At 32.6% G+C, this 23,832-nt stretch overlaps 1 protein-coding gene across 3 annotated transcripts in view; it reads right to left on the bottom strand.

Moving 5' to 3' along the window:
• Positions 1–23,832, bottom strand: part of Traf4 (TNF receptor associated factor 4) — a 76,837-nt gene that overhangs the window by 5,374 nt on the left and 47,631 nt on the right. For 2 of the 3 annotated variants that reach the window (XM_090105429.1, XM_090105427.1), the window contains 3 exons: positions 3,930–4,034; positions 2,800–2,961; positions 354–503 (listed from right to left, as the gene is read on the bottom strand). In XM_090105429.1, coding sequence (XP_089961555.1) covers positions 354–503; positions 2,800–2,961; positions 3,930–4,034 — 417 coding nt within the window. Of the gene's footprint in view, positions 1–353; positions 504–2,799; positions 2,962–3,929; positions 4,035–4,321; positions 4,422–23,832 lie in introns of those variants that run through there. The other variant, XM_090105430.1, reaches the window with a different exon arrangement.

Raw genomic sequence — 23,832 nt, 5'->3', positions numbered from 1 at the left:
TATTATTTTTAAATACCATAACCAAAATATAAAATTCAATTATTTTTTTTTTGTTAGTTATAAAACTGCTCGTAAGTATTACATAATTTAAATAAGAGATAGGTAAATATTTTTTTTTTCGATTTTGCTTTAAGTCCATGTGGGTGGTCCATACCATAGCAAACTAAATTAATTGATCATTAAAATCTAGATTCAATCCGTGATTTAGTCTTATATCACACATCACATATTACGTAAAAAGTAAAAACGTAATTGTAAGTTCTGTCTTCTATTATAGATCTGTGTAACAAATAACTTTAAAAATAACAGAACTTTCACTCGTTAACAAAGTTATTACATCAAATTATGCCCACCTGAGTATACCGCTGTCCGCAGTGTCTACAAGGCACGAGCCGCTTGCTGCAGTGCTGCTGTATGTGCTGCTGCGTGTGCCGCCGCTGCACCTTCGCGCCGCACTTGTTCTCGCAGTATACCGGCTCGTGGCCGCAGTTGCCGTTGTGCTCCTGGAATATGGAATAAACAATTAATTGAAGATACTGAGAAGTATAATGTTAGGTTAGGGATCTTAGAGTATATATTAAGTAGTATATATGTCGTGGCAATCGTGAAACGTTGACGATTTAACGTTCTGGCCAAAGTAAATTGGCCATTTCATGAAATGAGCAAATCTACGATATGGCCACGACATATTATATACTCTAAGTTAGGGATAGTACTGAAAAGTATTTTTGTTTAGGGATAACACTGAGAAGTGTTCTTGTTTAGTAAGACTGTCTAAAGTCTAAACGGTGGATAATAATATGAAATATCATAGGAGCAAAATCAAACGGGTAGAAATCTAGTGTGGATAATATATTATGTGTTCTTTAGCTGGGTAGAGGTCAGAATAATCGACCGCAACTCACATGAAGTCCGGGTAGTAACGTTACTCACCTGATGAGAAAATGTTACTCACAGGAATATTAGGATGCTTTCACATTGAAACAACAAATAGTACATTATTATATTTTTATTTATTGTTAGACTGACACAACTGCTAACATCAATAAATGTATTTTTAACAAGTTCTATTAATAGACAAGAAAAATCAAAAGCATGCTTTAATAAATACAACCTACTCAAAACAATTACAATTAAAAGGAACTTTATTACTTTTAAAGGAACTTTAATATATTTATCACAACCTTGAATGATAATTATGTAATTCTTTAATCAAAATATATATAATCTTCGTCGTTTCGTTTAATTTTTCACGGTATTTTCTTTGTCTCTCAGCATTCGACATTGGCGCCATCTAAAAGTAAGTATGTAAAGTCAATTAGTTTCAATTTATGCACAAATATGTCCAAAAAGTCCATTCCATAAAATATAAAAATAATTATATTTGATTATTCCAGAAATCTCGCCCGTTTTCATGCCAGTATATTTCATGCAAATATATAAACGTATAAAAACAAATAAACAAAAACCGACCCATGAATTGAGAACCTGCCCCTTTTTTCAGTCGATTAAAATACGAACACAAGCTGAAGTATTTAAAAACAAAAACCCGACTGTGGTAATTTGAAAATTGTATTTTGCGTCTAAAATCCGCCATTTTCATTTCTTGAAATTTTAATGTAGCTAGTGTCACTCGCGCAGCCAGCTCAGACAAATCTAATGACACCTCACATGTCAAAATCGGTCAAGCAGTTTGTGCTGTAGCACGTGAAAAAGAATTTTTTGTCCACATACAAACATACATACATACTTATATACATACATACATACATACTCTCGAAAAACATAACCCTCTTTCTGTGGCAGTCGGGTAAAAACCAAGCGGTTCGGAAGATGAAATGAGGTTTTCGCTCGGAGTGAACCACTCGTTATTGATTGCACGCACAGTTACTATACAAACTGATTCGTTTTACCAAGTGTTACTCACAAATCTATAAATTCCTGTGAGTAACAATGAGCAGTATGAACGGGCCCTAAGTCGTGTAACGTTATCCACAGGAAAGAAAAATATGGATTATAACCTCTAAAATGCATCGTCAAAACAACAAATATCTTACCTTGAAAACAATGTCTTGTGTTGGATGAGCACCAAAACATACTATTTCAGACTGTGTATCCAGATTCGTGTAATCCACTTTAGAATTTATCTCACTCACTAGTTTTTCACAGGAATATTTTGAGCATTTTTTTCTGTGCGCGTACTTTTTCAACCAAAACTAAATGAAGGGACAACATAGCGTCCTCAAAGTCACGTGATGTGATGTAACAGTGTTGCTAGCATACAATTTAATTGCGATATGGTAGAATTCTTTTTCGGGAGCGTTTAAAACACCGTTATCTACCTGGAGTTATTCACAGGAATGATGTTTGGGATTTTATTGTAAACAGTAATTTAATAATTATAGACGTAATAAATTAACGATTACATGAATAAAAACAATAAATTAAGTCACCGGTTTTTACTTAACAGTATTTATTATTGCAAAAATTGCCTAGTATTGATTATTTTATGATATGTTAATTTTCATTACGCCATAGGACACTCTTATTTTGTATGGACGTGAAATTAGTGACTATAGTTTGCTAATATTTTTTTCTGTATAGTTATATTCTAAACATAAAGCTATTATGGCTTGTTTTACTGTACATTAATTGTCCTTTAAACAAAATTGGTTTCAAATTGTTATGACCCGAACTTATCTTTAAATAAGCTGAAAACGGTCGAGGACACATATTTTTCAAAGCATGTACGATTATTTTGACCTCTACCCAGCTATTTGTGGTCAACACAACACGCACCTCCAAAGCGCTCCCGGAGAACTCTTTGCCGCAGTGCTCACAGTTGGCTCTGCGGCGCGGGCACGTATACCGCAGGTGGTCCTGCATCAGCACCCGCGGGATCATGGCACCGCATTGCGCCGCGCACAGCACTGCGTCGTGCTTGCAAGTGTTTAGATGCGCCTGGAAATTGAAAGAATGTGTGAGGCTTCACGAACATATAGCTAAAAGAGCGTGTGAGCCGTGCACGTGTCAGAAGTGAATCTTCTTTGGCAAGATTCAAAAATACCAAAATCGTCGCTTTTACCATGACGTGACGGTATTGCCATGACGCGACCTTGAAATTTTACTCTCAAGGCGTCTAAAGAAGTTTCACATCAAAATTATCATATTTTCTTCTTTATATGCAAATAAATGAGTCGAGTTTTGGTAGTGGCTGTTTGAGCAAAATTCTGTACATATATACAAATTGAAATATTGTATAAATTTAATTATACTGTATATAATTATAAATAAATAATTATAATTAAATTATACTGTATATAATTGAAATATTATATTTAAATTTAATATTATGTACAGGTTGTGTTGCATTTGCGTAATTTAAAGCTTAAAAATATCATACAGGAATTCAGTAAATATGTATTTACCGTTATAGCCTTGCCCAATAAAAAAGCAAATACGCTAATCTAAAAACGGGCAAATAAGTTAGCTACTTGTGTAAATAATCTGCATGTATGCCACCTACTTATCAGTGATATATGCGCCCGTTATGACATAATATTGCGATATTGTCCTAGTTCAACACCGGGACTATTAAATCAAATTTAATAGCGTTTTTATCGCAAACACATATAAATAAATATACAGTATGCCGATTGCGTCCAATGTAATAGGTACATAGGTATCTTCTTTCGTTGTGTTGGATTAAAACAGCTTATAAAAAGGAGTTGGCGACCGACTGTTAAAATTTTGTTTCCCAGGATTAAGATCTCAGAGGTGAAATGTTTACAAAACAAGGACTTATCTCCATAGATAAAAAATAATGTAGATAAAAAAAATATGTCAAACATGACGTGCCAGAAATGTGATCGATAGAGCGCCCTCCTTTCTGTTCCTTATCTAAACAATGTTAACTGCCAGTCACTAACCTTCAATTTTCTGAGTTCATCGGACCACTGGCACCCCTCTTTGTGGTGGATGCAGTACACCACTGAACCCATTATAGCCTTCTCCGATTCTGGATCAGGATATATCTGGAACAAAAATAAAAAAGCTGTTAAAATTTTATAATAAAATTAACAACATCAATATATCAAAAATATTTACGTTGTTCGAACTGAAAAGGTGACAGTTAGATGACACCTTTTTTAACTTATTAACTATATATTTAAACATTTTGAAATAATGAACGAATACACGACGTCAGAAGCAACGTTAGTAGACTGATGGAAACGCACGCGGCACAGGCATAACGGATTAAATAGGACAACGCGATCAAAAATAAACCACATCTCAAAGAGAATATCAAACAGCTACGCACCGTACGTTCGAATATGGAACACATCGTCGAAATATGCAAAATGGCGGATTTGTTTTTCGCGCGCAATAGAGCGAAGCGCGAGAGCGCTCGACGCAAGGGCTCGACTCCAAATGCATTTTGTCCCCGTTTGTACAATTTCGTTATCTGTGCCCTGTGGGTGCAACGAACAGATGGCTGGTGGACCACTGTTTGTCTCGAGATAAGCGTGATTTTTCACTTCCAAAACCGGATGAATAATGAACTAAGCAAACTGGGATGCTTTTACTTTAGAAATTAGTAACTTCATTATCTTATGGAAACCGATGATCAGTGAACAGTGCATCTGTTCGTAACGTTCTGCGTTTACAAACAATGAATGATAGAGTTCAATGTTGTTTGTAAACAAACTCTTACTAACGACGAAGCATCCGAAACATTGGTAGGTACAAAGATGTCAAAGCCAAAAACCATGCGACTAAAATATCAGTTTGTGTAACTGTATTTTAAACACTATACAACGCTGTGTTTCTGAAAGAACCACTGCGTAACATCGAAGAGAACAAGCAATGGATATCGTGCCATTCATAAAGTCAACATCATAATACGCTGCGTTCTATTTACAAACATTGATGCATGTGGTCATCGGCATGGCTGCTGCATAACAGCACCACCTTAGAATCCGTATTCTATAAATCAGGATAAAAGCACATAATAGAGATGTTTAAACGTGCGATTGTGCGACGTGTTATTAAGCAACAAAGCTGAAAATTGTATGGATGAGTGACCATGGGCGTTCGCTCTTAAACCTATCCGTGTATAATTTACAAATATAGAATGTTATTTGTGTCGTATTCTAAAAAGATGAACCGCGATGTGTTGAACTCTCCCGCATCGCTCAATTATAGAACGCGTTGTATCGTAAACACAACGTGATTTTACATATGTCATTTACGACGTTTTGGCGCGAAGTGCAGCGGGAAATAATGTTGCTATGCCACAAATGACACGCTTGAGTTCCATTTAATACCCAGATACGATCAATTTAAAAAGCCGAGCTAAAAGTGGATTAATAAATGTCATATTATAAGAATTGTTAGCATAATTTCTGGGTAAGCTTTAATTAATTAAGACATGAGAAACGTATAAGGGAAGATTAGTTAGATTGATTATGGATTGATCAAGGGTATGTTAATTAAAATTGAGAATGTCGTCGAAATGCCACGAATTCTCGGACTTCACACCTACACCAAACATTATGTACATACATTAAATAACTTACTAATCATTGTGAAATTAACGTAACTAAGGAGGCATATTAATGCTATCTATGTTTATGTATGGACACAGAATATGTATGGGTCGATTTGCTTTAAAAGAAATAAACCACAAAAATAGTTAGTCAAAGAAATATCGTTGAAATAAATCATTATTTTTAGTGCAAAATATAAATCAATGCAGAAAGAAAAAATATTTTTCTTCCCAGTGTCCAAATGCATGATGGCAATTTCGCGTCAATTAAAAATAAATTCAAAATACCTCATCGAATACCTAATTAAAATACTAAAAGCATCTAGAAACTAGGAAGGTTAGTGTGGGCGATGTTGCAAGTATCGGCTGGTGGGCTAAAGGCGATGTAATTGGACAATATTTTATGCCATATATGAATAAACCTGTTCGCGGATGTTTTGAAATGTATTTAGACATATTTTCTAAGTATGTGTTTTGCTAAAAAATTAAAAGCAACTGATTTTACGCCACGAGTTGAATATTGCATGGTACATTCAAATTTTTTTTATTATAATACGTCGTAAATACAATCTGATTTCAAAGTTTACGAATACGTAACTGTCCTCGCCACATAAAATGAACATGCCTTATAAAACTATGATTGAATTTTGTGGTTTATACTTTACTAGCTTACCGGCCGCGGCTTCGCCCGCTTTGTCTAAAACCTAATAAATAATATACTAAAACCTTCCTCTTGAATCACTCTATCTATTAAAAAAATTGCATCAAAATTCGTTGTGTAGTCTTGAAGATTTAAGCATACAAAGGGACATTGGGACAGAGAAAGCGACTTTGTTTTATACTATGTAAGTAGTGATAATTTAGATGCTGCTATAAGTTATAAAATCCATTGTCATTTTACTACAATATAATATCTCTTTATTACATCTTAAAATGTCTATAAACAGAGTATGTATGACATACAAACAGTAGTTTTACAAACACACCGATTAACCACGTGTTCAATTGAATTACTCTGTTCGGTTAATGTTATTTTGGTACACAATTGCCGCAATTTATTATCCTCCATATCCGCTGTTATGTCTTATTTATAGTATTCACCGTAATAACACTAAAAGTAATCATAATTTTAAAAGAGACAAGAGGCACGTACTTTATCATTACGCAGAAGAAACCTTAGATTATAGATAAACTAGAACACATTTTTATAACGTATAGATAGTATAAATTAATCAGTTATAGCGTTCAGAAATAAAAAAATAAAATAAAATTACCGGAAGGAAGTTAGCGCGGAAAGTTTTTTTTTTTAATTATTAATATCTCAAAAAATTGCTCCTTAAATGCTCCATCAGAATCAGTAATTGCTCCACTTCTATAATTATTAGTTTATTTATAATTAATTTTTAAAAAAATCCAAATACTGAAAACTTGATTTCCCTATAGAATGAAAAATATTCACTTTTCATAAAAAATTTTTTTGCAAAAAAATTGCTCTCGATTTGCTCTATCAATTACAAAAAAAAATTATTTAATTTTGATAATTTTTACAATAATTAACTGAAAAACTATGTTTGCATAGTAAACTACTGCGCTGTGACGTCATCAATTATTGTCGTTGCGACGCATAAGGGCCATATTTACATGTATCAGCACTGCAGCGATATCTGTAGACCTTAATGTTTATGTTTTCTTATTTATATTATTTACTAGATTTCCGCCCGCGGCTTCGCCCGCGCAGTCAAAGAAAAACCCGCATAGTTCCCGTTCCCGTGGGATTTCCGGGATTGTGTCATTTTCTCGGGATAGCCTATGTCCTTTCTCGGGTATCAAAATATCTCCATACCAAATTTCATGAAAATTGGTTCAGTAGTTTAGGCGTGATTGAGTAACAGACAGACAGACAGAGTTACTTTCGCATTTATAATATGTATTAGTATGGGAGTATGGATAGTGATTGAGTCAACAATTGAATAACAAGTGTAAGTACATACTATTTTATTAAATAATACTTAATGAACAATTAATAAATATTTCTACTGTCAATCATCATCAAAGTATTAAATTGGTATTAATAATTGAATTTGAATTTCTGTTTACCTACTAGTTATTGTGGTATAATGATACGTACATGTGAAGGTAGTTCTAAGATAATTAACAATAAACAGTTGTCTGCTTGACTTGGAGTTATTAATACGTGTTCCCTGTACATCACATGGTGACAGCGGTGTTGTTATTACTTATTGCGATTATAGAAGTGATTCGATTACTTATTCGTTTAAAGTATTTATTTGGAATTGCAATATAATATTAAAATCATGGAACACGCACGGCCACCATCCGAATTGGTATTAGAAGGCAACTCCGTCAGCCGGGCTGACGCGTGGAAAAAATGGCGGACACAATTTAATCTGTTTTTAAAGGCGTCCGGCGTGCACAAAGAAGATAGTGCGGTGCAAGCAAGTCTACTTGTAAATCTTATCGGGCCGGAGGGCTTCGATTTATTTGAAACATTTCATTTCGATCAAGAAAAAGACAAAGATAATGTGAACCTGTTAATAAAAAAGTTTGATGAGTATTTTGGTGCGAAGCCAAACTTAACATTAGCGAGATATAACTTTTTTATGCGCAATCAAGAAGTCGGTGAATCTATAAATCAATATGTAACTGCGCTAAGATTGTTGAGCAAGACCTGCGAGTTTAAAGCATTGGAGGAAGAACTGATACGCGATCGGATCGTGTGTGGTATTAATAATGCTATGGTTCGTGATCGTCTATTGAGAACGGATGATTTATCTTTAGAAAAATCGATAAAAATTTGTCAAGTCGACGAGTTGTCTCACGACAGCGGTCGGTTGTTGGATACGCGTGGCTCGGATGGAAACGTTAGCCATGTGGACATAGTCGGCGTCGGAAGCAAAGGCGATGGAGCGGCCGCGGCGTGGCGTGGGCGTGGGCGCGGCGGCCGAGCGTGGCGCGGCGTGACGCGCGCGCCCCGCGACCGCCCCGACGAGCATCGCGCTTCCACCTTGGCGACGGGCTTCTGCCCCAGATGTGGGGGGCAATGCGGTTATTCTACTAAGTGTCCGGCAATTTCGGTGCAGTGTTTTGTGTGTGAAAATTATGGTCATTTTGCTAGAATGTGCAAAGTAAAAAAAAGTGTTAAAAAGTTACACGATATTAGTGTGCTAGAAAATAACGTGGACGAAAAATGTGAGTCATTTTTTATATCCGTTCTTAATAATGTTTGTGAAATCAATGGTTTGTCGAATGACTGGTTTGAGATTCTTATAGGCGAGTACGGCCCTGAGAAATTTAAATTGGATTCTGGGGCCGATATAAATGTTTTGTCGTATAAACGATTCTTACAATTAGGATATAAGTCTAATATTTTAACTATTAACAATAATATTAAACTTCAATCGTATAGCGGTGATTGTATTCCCATTCAGGGAACTTGTTATTTAAAATGGTGGCATAAAAATATTCAATATGAATTAAAATTTGCAATCGCTGATATTGATTGTCAAAGCGTGTTGGGATTGCAGGCGTGTTTAATGTTAGGATTAATTAAAAGAATTCATTCTTTACATATATCGGGTAATGAAGATTTATTTAGCGGATTGGGATGTTTACCGGGTGAATATCATATTGTTGTTGACAATAGCATAGCACCGGTTATTTGTGCGCCACGCAAGGTGCCCTTAGGTTTGCGTGATAAGTTACAGGGTGAGTTAGATAGAATGTTACAATTAGGCGTGATAAGAAAAGTGTCACATCCCACTCCTTGGGTTAATGCGTTAGTTGTTGTGGCTAAGAAAAACGGTAATTTACGTGTGTGTTTAGACCCGCGGCCTCTTAACAAAGCAATAAAAAGATCACACTTTCAGTTGCCAACCATAAACGAATTAGCTTCTAAAATGAATGGCGCGAAATTCTTTTCAGTTCTCGACGCCAATTCTGGATTTTGGTCAATAAAATTAGATAGTGAAAGTGCTGATTTGTGTACATTTAATACACCGTTTGGACGGTATCAATATTTAAGATTGCCTTTTGGCTTGAACTGCGCACCTGAAATTTTTCATGCAAAAATAAAACAATTATTTGAAGGTCTCGACGGTATCGATTCATTTATTGATGATATAATCTGCTGGGGATCTACTAAGCAAGAACACGATATAAGGTTGAATGCATTATTTAAGAGAGCTAGAGAAATTAATTTAAAATTTAATAAAGATAAGTGTCGAATTTGCGTAAATGAGGTTAAATATTTGGGTTATATTTTTAATAAAGACGGGATGAAAGTTGATACTGAGAAGGTGAGAGCAATCGTCGAGATGCCTGAGCCTAAGGACAGAAAAGGTCTAGAAAGGTTTTTAGGAACGACTAATTTTTTATCTAAATTTATTCCAAATTATTCGGAGCATATCTTTCCGTTAACCAGATTATTAAAGAAAGATGTATCGTGGTGTTGGGAAGACGGTCATAAAAAAAGTTTCAACGATTTAAAAAAAATAATTAGCTCGGCTCCCGTGTTGGCGTTGTTTGACGTAGGCAGTGACGTAGTGGTGTCGGTGGACGCGAGCAGCGTGGCGCTGGGCGCCGTGCTGCTGCAGCGCGGCCGCCCCGTCGAGTACGCGTCGCGCACGCTCACCGATACTCAAACTAGATATGCTCAAATCGAGAAAGAAATGTTAGCTATCGTTTTTGCTTGTGAGAAGTTTCATCAATATATTTACGGTAAAAAACGCATTTTATTTGAAACCGACCATAAGCCTCTCGAAAGTATTTTTAAAAAATCACTTAATTCAATCCCAGCACGCTTACAACGTATGATGTTAAAAATACAGGGTTACGATTTAGTAGTTACGTATAAACCAGGAAAATATATGTACATTCCCGATACATTGTCACGCGCGCCTCTTCCGGATTTATATGATGAAAACATATGTACGGCAGTGTTGAATCAACTTAAAATGGTTGTTAATAATATACCTATTTCTCAAAGTAAGTTGACGCTTATTAAACAGGAAACAGCTAAAGATGAATTGTTAAATAGATTGTTAAAATGTATATTTGAGGGATGGCCCGATCATAAGTATAATTTAGATTGTGATTTAAGCTATTTTTGGTCTATGAGAGATGAACTGTATTCGGTTGATGGAGTGATATTTAAAAATAAGCAAATTTTAATTCCTAAATCACTAAGACACGAAATGTTGTGTATTATTCATGACGGTCATCCCGGTATCGACCACAGTAAGAGACGTGCGCGTGAGGTGTTGTTCTGGCCTGGTATTTCTAAAGATATAGAATTATTTGTTAAGCGATGTAAAGTATGTCAGGAGAATCTAAATAAGCCAAGTAAAGAACCGATGATTCCTATTCTAATTCCAAGCGTTCCTTGGAACAAAGTTGGTACGGATATATTTGAATATCGAAAAAAAAGTTACTTAATTCTTGTTGATTATTATTCTGGATTTATCGAGGTGGGATTGTTAAAAGATACGTCCGCTAATTCTATTATTAACATTTTAAAAGATAATTTCGCGCGTTATGGTATTCCAGAAACAGTTATAAGTGATAATGGGCCTCAATACTCTTGTCGGGTTTTTAAAAGTTTTGCACAAGAATGGGGATTTAATCATGTAACTTCATCGCCATATTACGCACAATCCAATGGAAAAAGCGAGAGGGCAGTTCAAACTATTAAAATATTACTTAAAAAATCAATAGATAGCAAAACCGATTTTTATTTAAATTTATTAAGTTTAAGGAATACACCACGCGAAAATTTGGATTCTCCTGCACAGTTAATGTTCAGTCGTCGATTGAATTGTCGATTACCTGTTCACCCAGATTTACTTAAGCCCAGTTATGTAAACAATCATGAGTTTCATCATAAAAAATTAATAGATAAGCAAATAAAATATAAAAAATATTATGATAAGCATTCTAAGCCTTTGTCAGAATTAAGTGTTGGCGATAACGTGATAATGTTAGAAAATAATAATAAACGAATTTCTGGTACTGTAATCGGTCATGCGAACACTCCTCGGTCTTATATAATAAAAAACAAAAAAGGTTTATATCGCCGTAATCGCCGACACTTATTGTCAACTTCTTATTCACTTCCTATTATTACTCGTAGTAAGGCAAAATTGTTAAAAGGGGAAGATGTGGTATAATGATACGTACATGTGAAGGTAGTTCTAAGATAATTAACAATAAACAGTTGTCTGCTTGACTTGGAGTTATTAATACGTGTTCCCTGTACATCACAGTTATAAGAAAAATTAATATGCACTTTTTATTTCAGGGTGTGAAGGGATTCAATCAAGGAGTTTTAAATTATTGAAGAGTGGTAATTATTTAGAAGTAGGGTTCGCGAAAAAAATTGAGCCCTACTTTTATATAATCACCTGAAAATTTTTCACTAGAGTATAAATAATTATTTATAATTATATAAATAATTATTTTTGACAATAGGTTTTACATAAAAATTTTACTTATTACATAAATTAATTATTGAGTTTCATCTAGCAAAAGTTGAAAGAAACAGATATTATTATGTATTTAAAATCATTCTTATTATAGGTAGGTATGTTTATAAACATTTCCCTACCCATCCCTAAACTCGCATATTACGTTTATTCGTATTATTAAAACTTCAAGTAATTTTTAATTAATTTGTGTTTCAGTCGCTTGTTTCATCTTTCGGTGTCAAGTTGCTATCGTTTGCGGGAACTATGCGGGTTTTCCTTTGAAAACGCGGGCGAAGCCGCGGGCGGAAATCTAGTAAATAATATAAAGAAGAAAACATAAACATTAAGGTCTACAGATATCGCTGCAGTGCTGATACATGTAAATATGGCCCTTATGCGTCGCAACGACAATAATTGATGACGTCACAGCGCAGTAGTTTACTATGCAAACATAGTTTTTCAGTTAATTATTGTAAAAATTATCAAAATTAAATAATTTTTTTTTGTAATTGATAGAGCAAATCGGGAGCAATTTTTTTGCAAAAAATTTTTTTATGAAAAGTGAATATTTTTCATTCTATAGGGAAATCAAGTTTTCAGTATTTGGATTTTTTAAAAAATTAATTATAAATAAACTAATAATTATAGAATTGGAGCAATTACTGATTCTGATGGAGCATTTAAGGAGCAATTTTTTTGCAAAAAAATTTTTTATGAAAAGTGAATATTTTTCATTCTATAGGGAAATCAAGTTTTCAGTATTTGGATTTTTTTAAAAATTAATTATAAATAAACTAATAATTATAGAAGTGGAGCAATTACTGATTCTGATGGAGCATTTAAGGAGCAATTTTTTGAGATATTAATAATTAAAAAAAAAAAACTTTCCGCGCTAACTTCCTTCCGGTAATAAAATTGAAACTGGTTCTTTAGTTTTCAAAAGTTTTTCTTAAATTGCGGATAGATGGCGCTGAAGATATTATGTTGTGCATTATCATAAGGATAAGGACTCACGGTCAGCAAATTGAAGCTAGTACAGATTTAATTATAAAACCAAATAATACATTATTTATGTTTAAAAATCAATATCTTTATAGTTTATCACTTAAGATGTTTTAAAGTTTAGCAAAAACAAGATTATTATCTGCAATTCATATCTAATGATATAAAAAACGGACACTAGATCTAGGTTATTAATCAAGAAGATATTAAAGTTTTTTCCAGATTTATTTCTGAACAGATAATTAAAAAAAACAATCACGAACCAACACAATCTGTAAACGGAATAACACATTGTAGCATTCAATAAATTATCACGTAATAAACAGTACTGTTTACAATATTAAATTATGGTAAAAACTCCGAACGGAAGTGGGTTCGATGCCCGGTTAGCGGAACCTTACCGTGGAATATATAATCTCTTTTACAATTGTAATTAAGTTGCGTTATTGAAGAGGTTAGATGGTTATTATAAGTGTCTTACGATTTGTTTTAACCGACTTTGAAAAATGAGGATCGTGAAATGGTCGAGATTATTAATAATTGAGAACTATAGATATAAAGCAATTTGGAAAGTAATGAAGGTAGTCGTAATGTTTAAAAAAATGAATTGTATTTGCACAAAAAAATACATTTTATAGAATTCTGATAACTATAATTGCGAACATAAAATCGTAAATTAATTCTTGAAGTGTACGACTTTTTATAAGACTTATTTATTGCATTAACTCTTAGCAACATTTACAAATACTGTAAACAAGGAAATGATCATACTCTAAACTCAAGTCTAAATAGAACATACATGTATGTAGGTACTATCTTTTATCGACATTCCTAATTATTCAGTTCTAAATCAAACACTATAAAAGATACGTAAACACAGATGACAAGTGCTCATCGTCAGAATGTTAATGCATTCAATATCCAATGGTCATGTTTATAAAACGTCATTCTATGTTTATGTTAACATGGTTTTTACGCCAATAATCGAAGAAAATAAGACAAAATATAGGTTAGAATTTTGATAATCTATAGATTATCAAAATTCTAACCTTCTTCTTCAGCTTTATAATATTAGTATAGAATATATTCTATACTAATATTATAAAGCTGAAGAGTTTGTTTGTTTGTTTGTTTGTTTGTTTGAACGCGCTAATCTCGGGAACTACTGGTCCGATTTGAAAAATTCTTTCGGTGTTAGATAGCCCATTTATCGAGGAAGGTTATAGGCTATATATCATCACGCTACGACCAATAGGGGTGGAGCCACGGGGGTGAAACCGCGCGGAGCAGCTAATAATTTATACGTGAATAGTCGTAATTTATTATGAACTATGAACACACATGGCAGTAAATTTTTTATTCTTTTAAAAATTTATAAGGAAACTAAATATAGGTTTTATGAAAGAAATAGCCGGTATTAACGTTATCGTTATTTGCATCGATTTTAGTTACGTAATAAAAAATAATTAAGATTACATAAAATTTGTTGTTTTGTGAAGTCGGACTCAAAATGATCAAGGTTTCTTCTGCTTTTTCATTCCTCAATTATATTTACTATTTAGAAACAAATTCGATCACAAAACTTACACAATTAAAAGTTATTTTCTTGTCTCGTAGGTATCCGATTTCACAAATATCAAATAGAGTTACTGTCATTCTTATACGGCGAAGAAAACCAAATGCTACCAAAAATAATCCACTTGTCAGAGACTTGATATCAATTAGTACATCACTGAGTGAGTGTTGAGTTTCATTCATTTCCATTGGGTTTATTTTAATTCTTTTCTTGTTATTAACTATTTGGATATAACGTTACATTCACACTGGATATATTATGTTATTTTACGTGGAAAAGGCGTACCTTTGCATTATATTATTAACTAGTGGTCCGCCCCGGCTTCGCCCGTGGTACATATTTACGTTTTCCGGGATAAAATATAGCCTATACGGATTCGGCAGAATCCTTCTAAGTAATGGTAAACGAAATTTTGAAATCGGTCCAATAGTTTTTGAGCCTATTCAATACAAACATACAAAAATACAAAGGTTTCTCCTTTATAATACATATTAGTATAGATTATATATGTCATAATTTATGTGTAGCTCACTTTCTTATAGAAAAAACGTACCCATGCAATATAAAATTAATTATATTTCATAGTTTAGACCTATTATTAAATATCTATGTGATAATTTTTGTCATCCAAATTGTTAACTGCCAAGAGGTCATTCTGCATCCTTTCTCCATTGCTGAATAAATGCATAATTTAAATATTTATAAATAACTTAACTCCATGTCAAGGTTTCCGCATAACAATATAATAATAGACAGCTTTAACCTACTTCAAAAAAAGGTTATCAATTCGACACGACACATTGTATATGTGTATAGTAATCTGTATTACATAAGATACTATCTTAGATTTTTCGAAATAAGTTTAAACCAAAATATATATGTTAGCAGTGCTAATCAAGGCATTTTGTATGTAAATTAGGACTATTATTTTGTTTATTTAAGTAACATTTAATAGATTACATCAGAAATAATTTCCAAATATGTAGTTAAATTATATACCTAATAAGTTTATAAACAGTTAAATTTCAAATGCCTTAAATTTCATTAGTATATTCAATTTGCAAATCTTTGTTTAAATCACATAAACTAAATAGTTTACAATTCTTACGTGGCAAAATATTTACCAATGATGAGTTTGGTTTGCGAAAGGCAAACGCAATTTGTGATACCTATAAAATTTTAACGTTATTTACTTATTTGTATACGATGGGTGTTATTTTGCAATCCATTTATGAAAATGAAGCGGGTCGCATTCTAGCATTTGTTGCTCCGACGTATCGCAAATTCGCAATTATATTTTTTCATTGTTTATTTATTAAAATACAGCTATATTATGTAGACTATATTAAGAAGCATTATGTCAACTTTCATTTACAGTTCGAGATTCGGGATATTAGTTAAAATTAAAATAATTTAATACAATTTTATTTTTTTATATTAGGATATATTTTTTAAATACGAAAATGTCATATGTACCACATGGACAGTCAGCTGTCCAGCTCCAGGTAAGCAAGATAGTATAAATACCTAAGTTCATTTTTATATTTTGTATGTTTTGTTATTTGCGTTTATCAAACTTATGTCCGTATTAACAAATTTAGATTCACTAAACGTACATACAAAGTTAGTTCGCCTACACTTACATGCATGATGCACTTGAGAACAATTATCAGCGCTTGCGCAATGTTCCGGCGGTTTGAGTTTGACGCATGATTTATGCATCCATAAGGAGAACTGTCGGTTTGTCTGTTGTGGTGATAGCGTTACTTGATATTTGATTAATTAGCTATACTTATTACGTAATATCGGGTACACTGATTGTGTATCATGAACGGCGTTCTCGGGTTTCATCGAAAAACTAGATACATACTGTGTTTATCTAACTGTATATTCGATTCATACTAAAATTAAAAATATTTTAATGGTTTAGGATTTTGTTTATAGATAGATACAAATTAAAATCTTGGTGAAGGACTACTTTTTTGTTACGAAAATAAAACTTGAAAATGATGAAATATCATTTATAGTGTACACACACAAAAGTTTAAATATCCTTATGTTTAAGTAGGTACATATTACATTATAATTCCGTGTACCTCCAATAAAACAAATTGAAGTCCTATTAGGTAATAAAATTCCCCTTCAAATGTCCAATTGGCAATTGAGTATGCGTCCGCGCAGATTGATCGATCAGCGGAAACGGATATTGTTGTGCGGGCGACTCTATTTCTTTTTAATTCGGACATTGATCCGCGAATGTGTCACGTGAGGTGTCAAAGGATTAATTATGTGTATTTCATTCTTAATTTTTTAAGACATCCATTCTTATCTGAGTTAAAAATTTAAAACGTGTGGCTACTTTTTCACTAATAAGTTTGCACATTTTATAAATAAAGGTAAACTGTAAAGTGGCGTTTTTTAGACTTAAGTGTACTTCAACACTTCAATCAATTCATAAGTAAGCAATTTATTTTAAACTATCAGAAAATATTATGTCTGCCTTAAATCAAAGTTAATATACTGTAATATACTTAAGTTAGCGTTAGCTACTATTATGTATGTATTAAGTGCTTAAGTATCATACTTTAATTACTTAAGTAAAATAATATTTTTTCTTCTGTTATACGGAATACTTGGCCAACAGCCTACATTCAAAATGTGGAATGAATTAAAACAACATTACAACTTCTATTAAGATAACAGTAATGAAAGGTTATGAAACGTTAATTTTACGCACACTTTTATAAATTTAACAGAACGTATCTCCGGTAATTATTAATTTATAAGCCAACTTTAAAAATCTCGAACAAAATATATTATGAAGTTTTCACATTACTCTTGGAATAAAAGAAACAAGCTAATAGTAAATGGATAGGTTTATAGTTTTCATAAATCTCTACTATCAAGCTGTCCTTTTCACACTTAAGTAAATAGAAAGGGAGGGAAGCAACATGGTGGTGATGGAATTACGAAGACAGACTATTAAAAACATAATGACCGCGTTACGGTTGAAATAATTTTATTAAGAAATATTTCAAGTGTTAACGACTTGTCTAGAAGGTTCTATGTCTTCTCAAACTGTGTAACTTTTTATAGACGTAAGAGGGCACGGAAAATCATAAAAAATTAAAAGACGGTAAATAACTAAAATATTATTATTAATTCCATTTTCTGTGATCACAATAAAACTAACAGAATTTTCAAGATGGCTACCTACTGTTATCATATTCTAGGGCGATATTATATCAATTTCTTATAGAAAAATATGACGTTGGCGAATTAAAGTAATATATATGTATTTTAAATCTGTGCCTACTCAATTTCGTCATAATAAAAAGAATATTATCATTACAAGGAATCGACATGACCATCACGTATTTGACGTCACAACTCACAAGGAATAGTTAAATAATGAATCACTGTACATTTGACAATTTACTTCCTGTTGTATCTAATGTGGATTTTTGACAAGGCATTACGTATTCTGGAAATAGATAAGCTATGTTTGATAAGAATTTTGTAAAATTTATTTGCATTTTTAAATAATATGAGGACTAGAGCTTTTCAAGTTGAGCTTAAAATATTTAGTAAGACCAAATAGTCAAAGCATTTTAAAATAAAATATAAAAAACCGTACTATCATTCATAATAGGGTCTAACTAGGGTCTTGTTTTACCCTTTAGGTACGCAACCCTAAAAAGATAAACAACACGATAATTCAAACGACAAAGTAAATGTAAAACGGTCTCATCTGATTACGCCTAATTGAATGTAAGTAACCGCCGCTTGCGCTCCCACAATTTCCCACATTTTATCAAAAGCGGTCCATCAATTACATAATTTGTGTCTTTGTTAAACCGATGATGTGAACAAACGAACAAAACGTCGTACATATTCTTAAAGTCATAGGTACGTTATTTAGGTTCGATTAAAGTTAGGTATAAGTAAAAATTTCAGACTTCAAAGAATGTTACCAGAAAAAGTTGTTTGTTTTCTGGCCATAGACAAGACGAGACAAGTTCACAAATTTGGATCAAAAACTCTCGTACATGTATTGACATGTCGGAATCGAACCTGTTGTAGCCCGGCTGAGCATTCCTCAAATCCTCAGGTATCTATGTGTGGCCTCTCACTTCCTTTGACCTCTATAAATATTTTTAATGCTCAAAAAGTAACGTTTTCTATAAGCTTAAGTATTTTAAAACTAAATAAATATTGTATGCGATAATTTAACGTTCGACACAGAAATAACCGATCTTTATTTTGAAATGTACCTACCTATAATGATTCCCAAAACAAAGAGCTTTTCGATTCATAGCGCTATTTTTATTTATTAATTTATTATGATATTTTAAAATTCTTACCGCATAGGAAAACAAACATTGAATTGAAACTTAATTTATCACTTATTTTGATAATTACATATTAAAGCTGCCGTATTAATTATTAAAAAATGTAAACTCATAACCGAGTATCCTGTATACAGACAGATGAAACAAAAAATAACTGGATTCCATTGTTAAATAATAATTACACAAATTCACACGCCTCACTCGCGAGTCGCGACGGACGGTAATGTCTTCTTAGAATACATTTTAAATATTTATCGTCACTGTATCGTAACATAAGCACTTGAGTATAATTAAATAATTTATTTACAAGGAAACAATAATATAATGTCATAATACAAACCTCTAGCAAGTCATAGAGAAAATCTACGTAACTCATTTTTTTTTTAACAACTTGTCAAAAATGCGCGCCAAAGTCCAAACGTCAGTGCACCTGTCACTTATTTTTTTTTTTTGTTTAAAAAAATAACCGCGATAAATGTTAAAATATGTTCTACTTATTATTCCGTTATTGTAACCAACAACACGACACTCACTTCGCACAAAAATAGACAAATTAACGAAAGAGTAAAATTAATAAATGGTAAAGGTCGCACCACACCTGGACACCCACGTTCCACCTGACGATTTGGCTGTATATGGGCATCGTTTCAACAAAATTGTACCCACCTTGATAAGAACTATTTTATTTAATTTCTCATGGCTAAATTTTAACGAATATACACCAACTACATACAAGGACACGTTTTTTGCGTGGGGTACAAAATTAGAAGGTAAAAATTTATAACTAATTTATTTAAGGCTTATAAATCCAATGTATGTTGGCATCATATAATTATTATATTGATAAGGGAACGTGTATTTTATTTAATGAGAATATAAAGAAAGATAACGTATTGATTAAGATTATAATAACAACTCAGACGGCCAGCTAAGAGGCGAAACTCCGAAGCGCCAAACCGGTCCTAAAGTGGGCTTGCAAAATCAACTTCCTACAGTTTAAGATTGCACTGTGGTTTACTAACATTAGTAAACAAATGTTATGTTTCCATTCGCGATACTTACGCCATCATAAAAAAATATTTCACTTTGACAGTGTCATAATCTAATGTGAAGAGAACTAATGATTCGAATTTGGAACGCGCGGAAGAAAATTTAAGCGTAATCGTTGCAGCAGACAGACCATATGGAGTAGAAATTAACTTAAACACAGATAATAAATCATGCTACTAACACACGTCAAATAGTGCTTACGCATGTTAGAAACAACAGATAATGTACTCTAATGATAGACTGAACAATCAAATGGCTATCATGAACCCGTCAGTTTTATTTTATTTGACTCCTTCACGGAGCGCGGATGTACGAAAAAAAAATCTTGCGTGCATCGTCGTCCGTGGGAACGATATAACAATAAGATGAATAAAGTTTAGTGTTGCCATTTTCGAAATTCGGCCATAAAATTAATTTATGCCCGAGGGTTAATATGAAGATAATGAAGGATGAAGGATTCGCATGACGTTTTGCATAGAAGTAATTGAGGATGTTCACCGTTTCACCTCTAATTTCAATTGTTTTGCGCATTAACACAATTCTTAATTGCTTCGTTTACAGATAATTAAGGATTACACCTTGACGTCTCAACTTTGACCAAGGTTATAAAAAATCGTCATTATATTGTTACGAGCTTACAGATTAAATTCTTTGTTACTTCCGAAATGGGCAGACATAAAATGCTTCATGTATCGATTTTGTATAAAGATTACGAGTGTCGTATATTGGCGATAAATTTAAAAGCGATGCGCGTACGCATTACAAAAGGATGACTAAACATTGAGCTTATTTCCAACTCTCCCACAGAGTCTTGTTAATCATTTACGCGAAGCGCGACTCGGTGTTGGCGATTCGTGTCGCGTTGCCACAGATTATACAATAATATATTTTAGTGGATACAGTTAAATGATTCTTGTATGTGTACAAGGTTTGATAATTTTTTGTTTACTTCATGTTGTTCTTTTGTTGATCGCATTGATGTGTTTTTGTAATTTTTGCAGAAAAAAAAATAAGCGAAATTTTTTTTAACATTGTCATTAAGTACTAATTGTACTAATCACATTAATGGTATGTTATTATTATATTATTCACAATTCGCAATTCACAGATCTATGTAAGTAGATCATATTTAATCTATGAATTATTTTTAGTCAACGCATTTTGTCCGTCTCTTTTTTGTTCATTCAACAATATTATGTCCAAGTTTTATTATCTATACAATGACCTAACTTTTAGTTACGTTTTTCTCATAGATTAAGGAAGAATTATTCAAAAAACGATTACGAACCTAACATGCAATATTAGGCCTAATCCGTATGAAAATAAAAGCGAAATTGTTTTAACGTTCTTGTAAAGTCTGCGATAGCCAAATATGTTTTTTGTTTAGTAACATTTTATGGTTTATTTTGCTTTGGAAATAGTATGAAGGACGTAGTGACCGAATGTCCATGCGGTTGAGTTGAATTGCGATCAAAGTTTAAATATGGCGGGGCATCCGTCAATTGACAGTCAATATTAATTAAATAATCTAGATTCTAGATTATACGATAAGTTTAACAGATAGAACACGATTTTAAGCTCCATTTATTAAATGAATCATGGTAATTATTTAATTATTTTCACGCAAAATGAATTTCATTATGCACCTCTAAAAACGATGGAATGTTCATCTGCCTTTATAGTTATACTGTGACTTGTGAGAAATAGTGCCTTTATAAACGCATAAGAAGAAGGGTATACAATTAGCGTGATAATTGAATAATTAGATACGATACAAAGCTTGACCTCTGTTACTTACATTCTACCATGTATAAGACAGGTCTATCTACATTGGTTGGGAAAATAATAACCAAAGGGCGGCGAAGGCGTGCATCCACCTATAAAATTAACTAGATTGAAGAACCACAATAGATATACTATTTAATTTAGTCGAACCATAGTTTATAGATAAGTTTTTACTCTCTTATACTATGGTTCTCTTTGTACTATGGTCGAACGGCTGTTGTAATAAATCATAGAACTGTCTTGATAGCTAATAATTATGGTACTATAATTATGATTTCTGTAACTAAATACTCATTGAAGATAAGACGTGAGAAAGCTCCTATTAGAGTCAATCATTTCAATAACGCACATTTATATTGATTGGTTAATAATATATCAGTTTTATTTTAGTTTAGATATTCTATATTGTTAGGTCGTTCACTTTGGAGTCACACGATATCATGTGTCGGATTTCGTCCAAATAGGTAGTTTTAGCAACAAACAAAATATACAAACTAATATGGAATTCGAATTATTAATGTTCATTACACATTGCTTATAATAAAAAACAATTCAAGTTAGTTGTTAAGTGGCCATAAATTATACTTGACTAAGTCATGGTTGCTTGAGTATTTTTTATCAATTTACATGCAATTTACACAATATCTTTTCGTGAATGGAAAAATCAGACTCGAAAACGTATAAATAGGAAACCGAATTTAATATTAATATTATTCTAGAGTCTAGAAATAATTTAGCTTATGATTCAATATTGCACGCCTCATAAGCGAAGCGTTGAGGTGGGTACTACTGTCACTTCGCGCAAAACATCTGATTTTTCAAACTTAAAATGTCTTTATGTATCATACATTGCACTTGTAAGATAATACATACACACACATATTAAGAAAAAACACTATTTTTAACGTTTATGATATTTTTGATGTCATTTTTGTTATTTAAACTAGTTAAAAAACAGTTTAAAAAAGTTCTGTCTTGGACGTCCGTGTGTCTGTATGTGCGGATCCTTTTTCTTGTTAACACGATAGCGACCGAAATACTTTACTAATCGAGTCTTTTTTTTTTCTCTTACGCTTGACTCTTGAGTATGCTCAGGAATAGAACCCTTTCATTTTTCAGGGTCTGATTCGATGTGGTTTAATTGTTATTAAATAAACAAAAATAATAATAAATAAATATTTATTAAAAAAAAATTATGAGGCGTGCACTTTTGGATTTTCCAAATTATTTAGTGATACTATAGTTTCACACAATATCCTACTCCTTCCATCAAAAGCAATCAATTCTTGCAAATGATACCTTGAAAAGATTTATAGCACGGGATTAGCCGTCGTTTTATTGTATTAGTCATCTTGATTTGCATTTAATCTTCAGATAATAGTGCCCTTTTTAATTGAGTTCTTCAAGAATGTACAAAATGAATAAATTGCACATTTTATAATTATTGGCATATCCTGCTACAGTTATTACTTCGTATATCCGAAAGTTTTTGGAGCTCAACAACTCAAATCTTCTGTGGCAATATTAATTACAATGTGAAGTTTTGTTCATTAAAAAATTGTTAATAATTTTATTAGTAACTAATTCTACAAATTACCAAACCAATTAACATGAAAATAGAACATTATAAATAACAAATCGAACTTAATCTAACCCAACATTAACCTAACTAATAGACCTACTAATTACTATATATTTATAAATAGACCAATATATACAGACCGAAGGTTAAAAGGTACTTCAAATCAAAGGGAGGCAGATACATCAATAAACAACGGACACAAAACAGACGTTGCTTGTTTACAAATTGTAAATTTTGAGAGCCCTTTGAGCGCTCGAAAGCAGCTGGCAGGGCACTCGTTTTTTCAAAGGTAAATTTTTATTAGATACAAAAAATTATGCAGCGCGTGGATGCTTGATGCTAGGATACCAGCCCTCCTAGACAAGTGGCTTTCTATTAGCGTAAAGTTCAATAGAATAGATTATGAATGTATGAGATTGACGTTTGATTACGACGACGACGACGACGACGATCGA

The sequence above is a fragment of the Colias eurytheme genome, chromosome 9, assembly GCF_061535395.1.
Source record: "Colias eurytheme isolate Ceu_HAF_F1 chromosome 9, ilColEury1 Martin Lab GWU primary, whole genome shotgun sequence".
Taxonomy (NCBI): Eukaryota; Metazoa; Arthropoda; class Insecta; order Lepidoptera; family Pieridae; genus Colias; species Colias eurytheme.
This window is presented reverse-complemented; position numbering and strand designations above follow the sequence as displayed.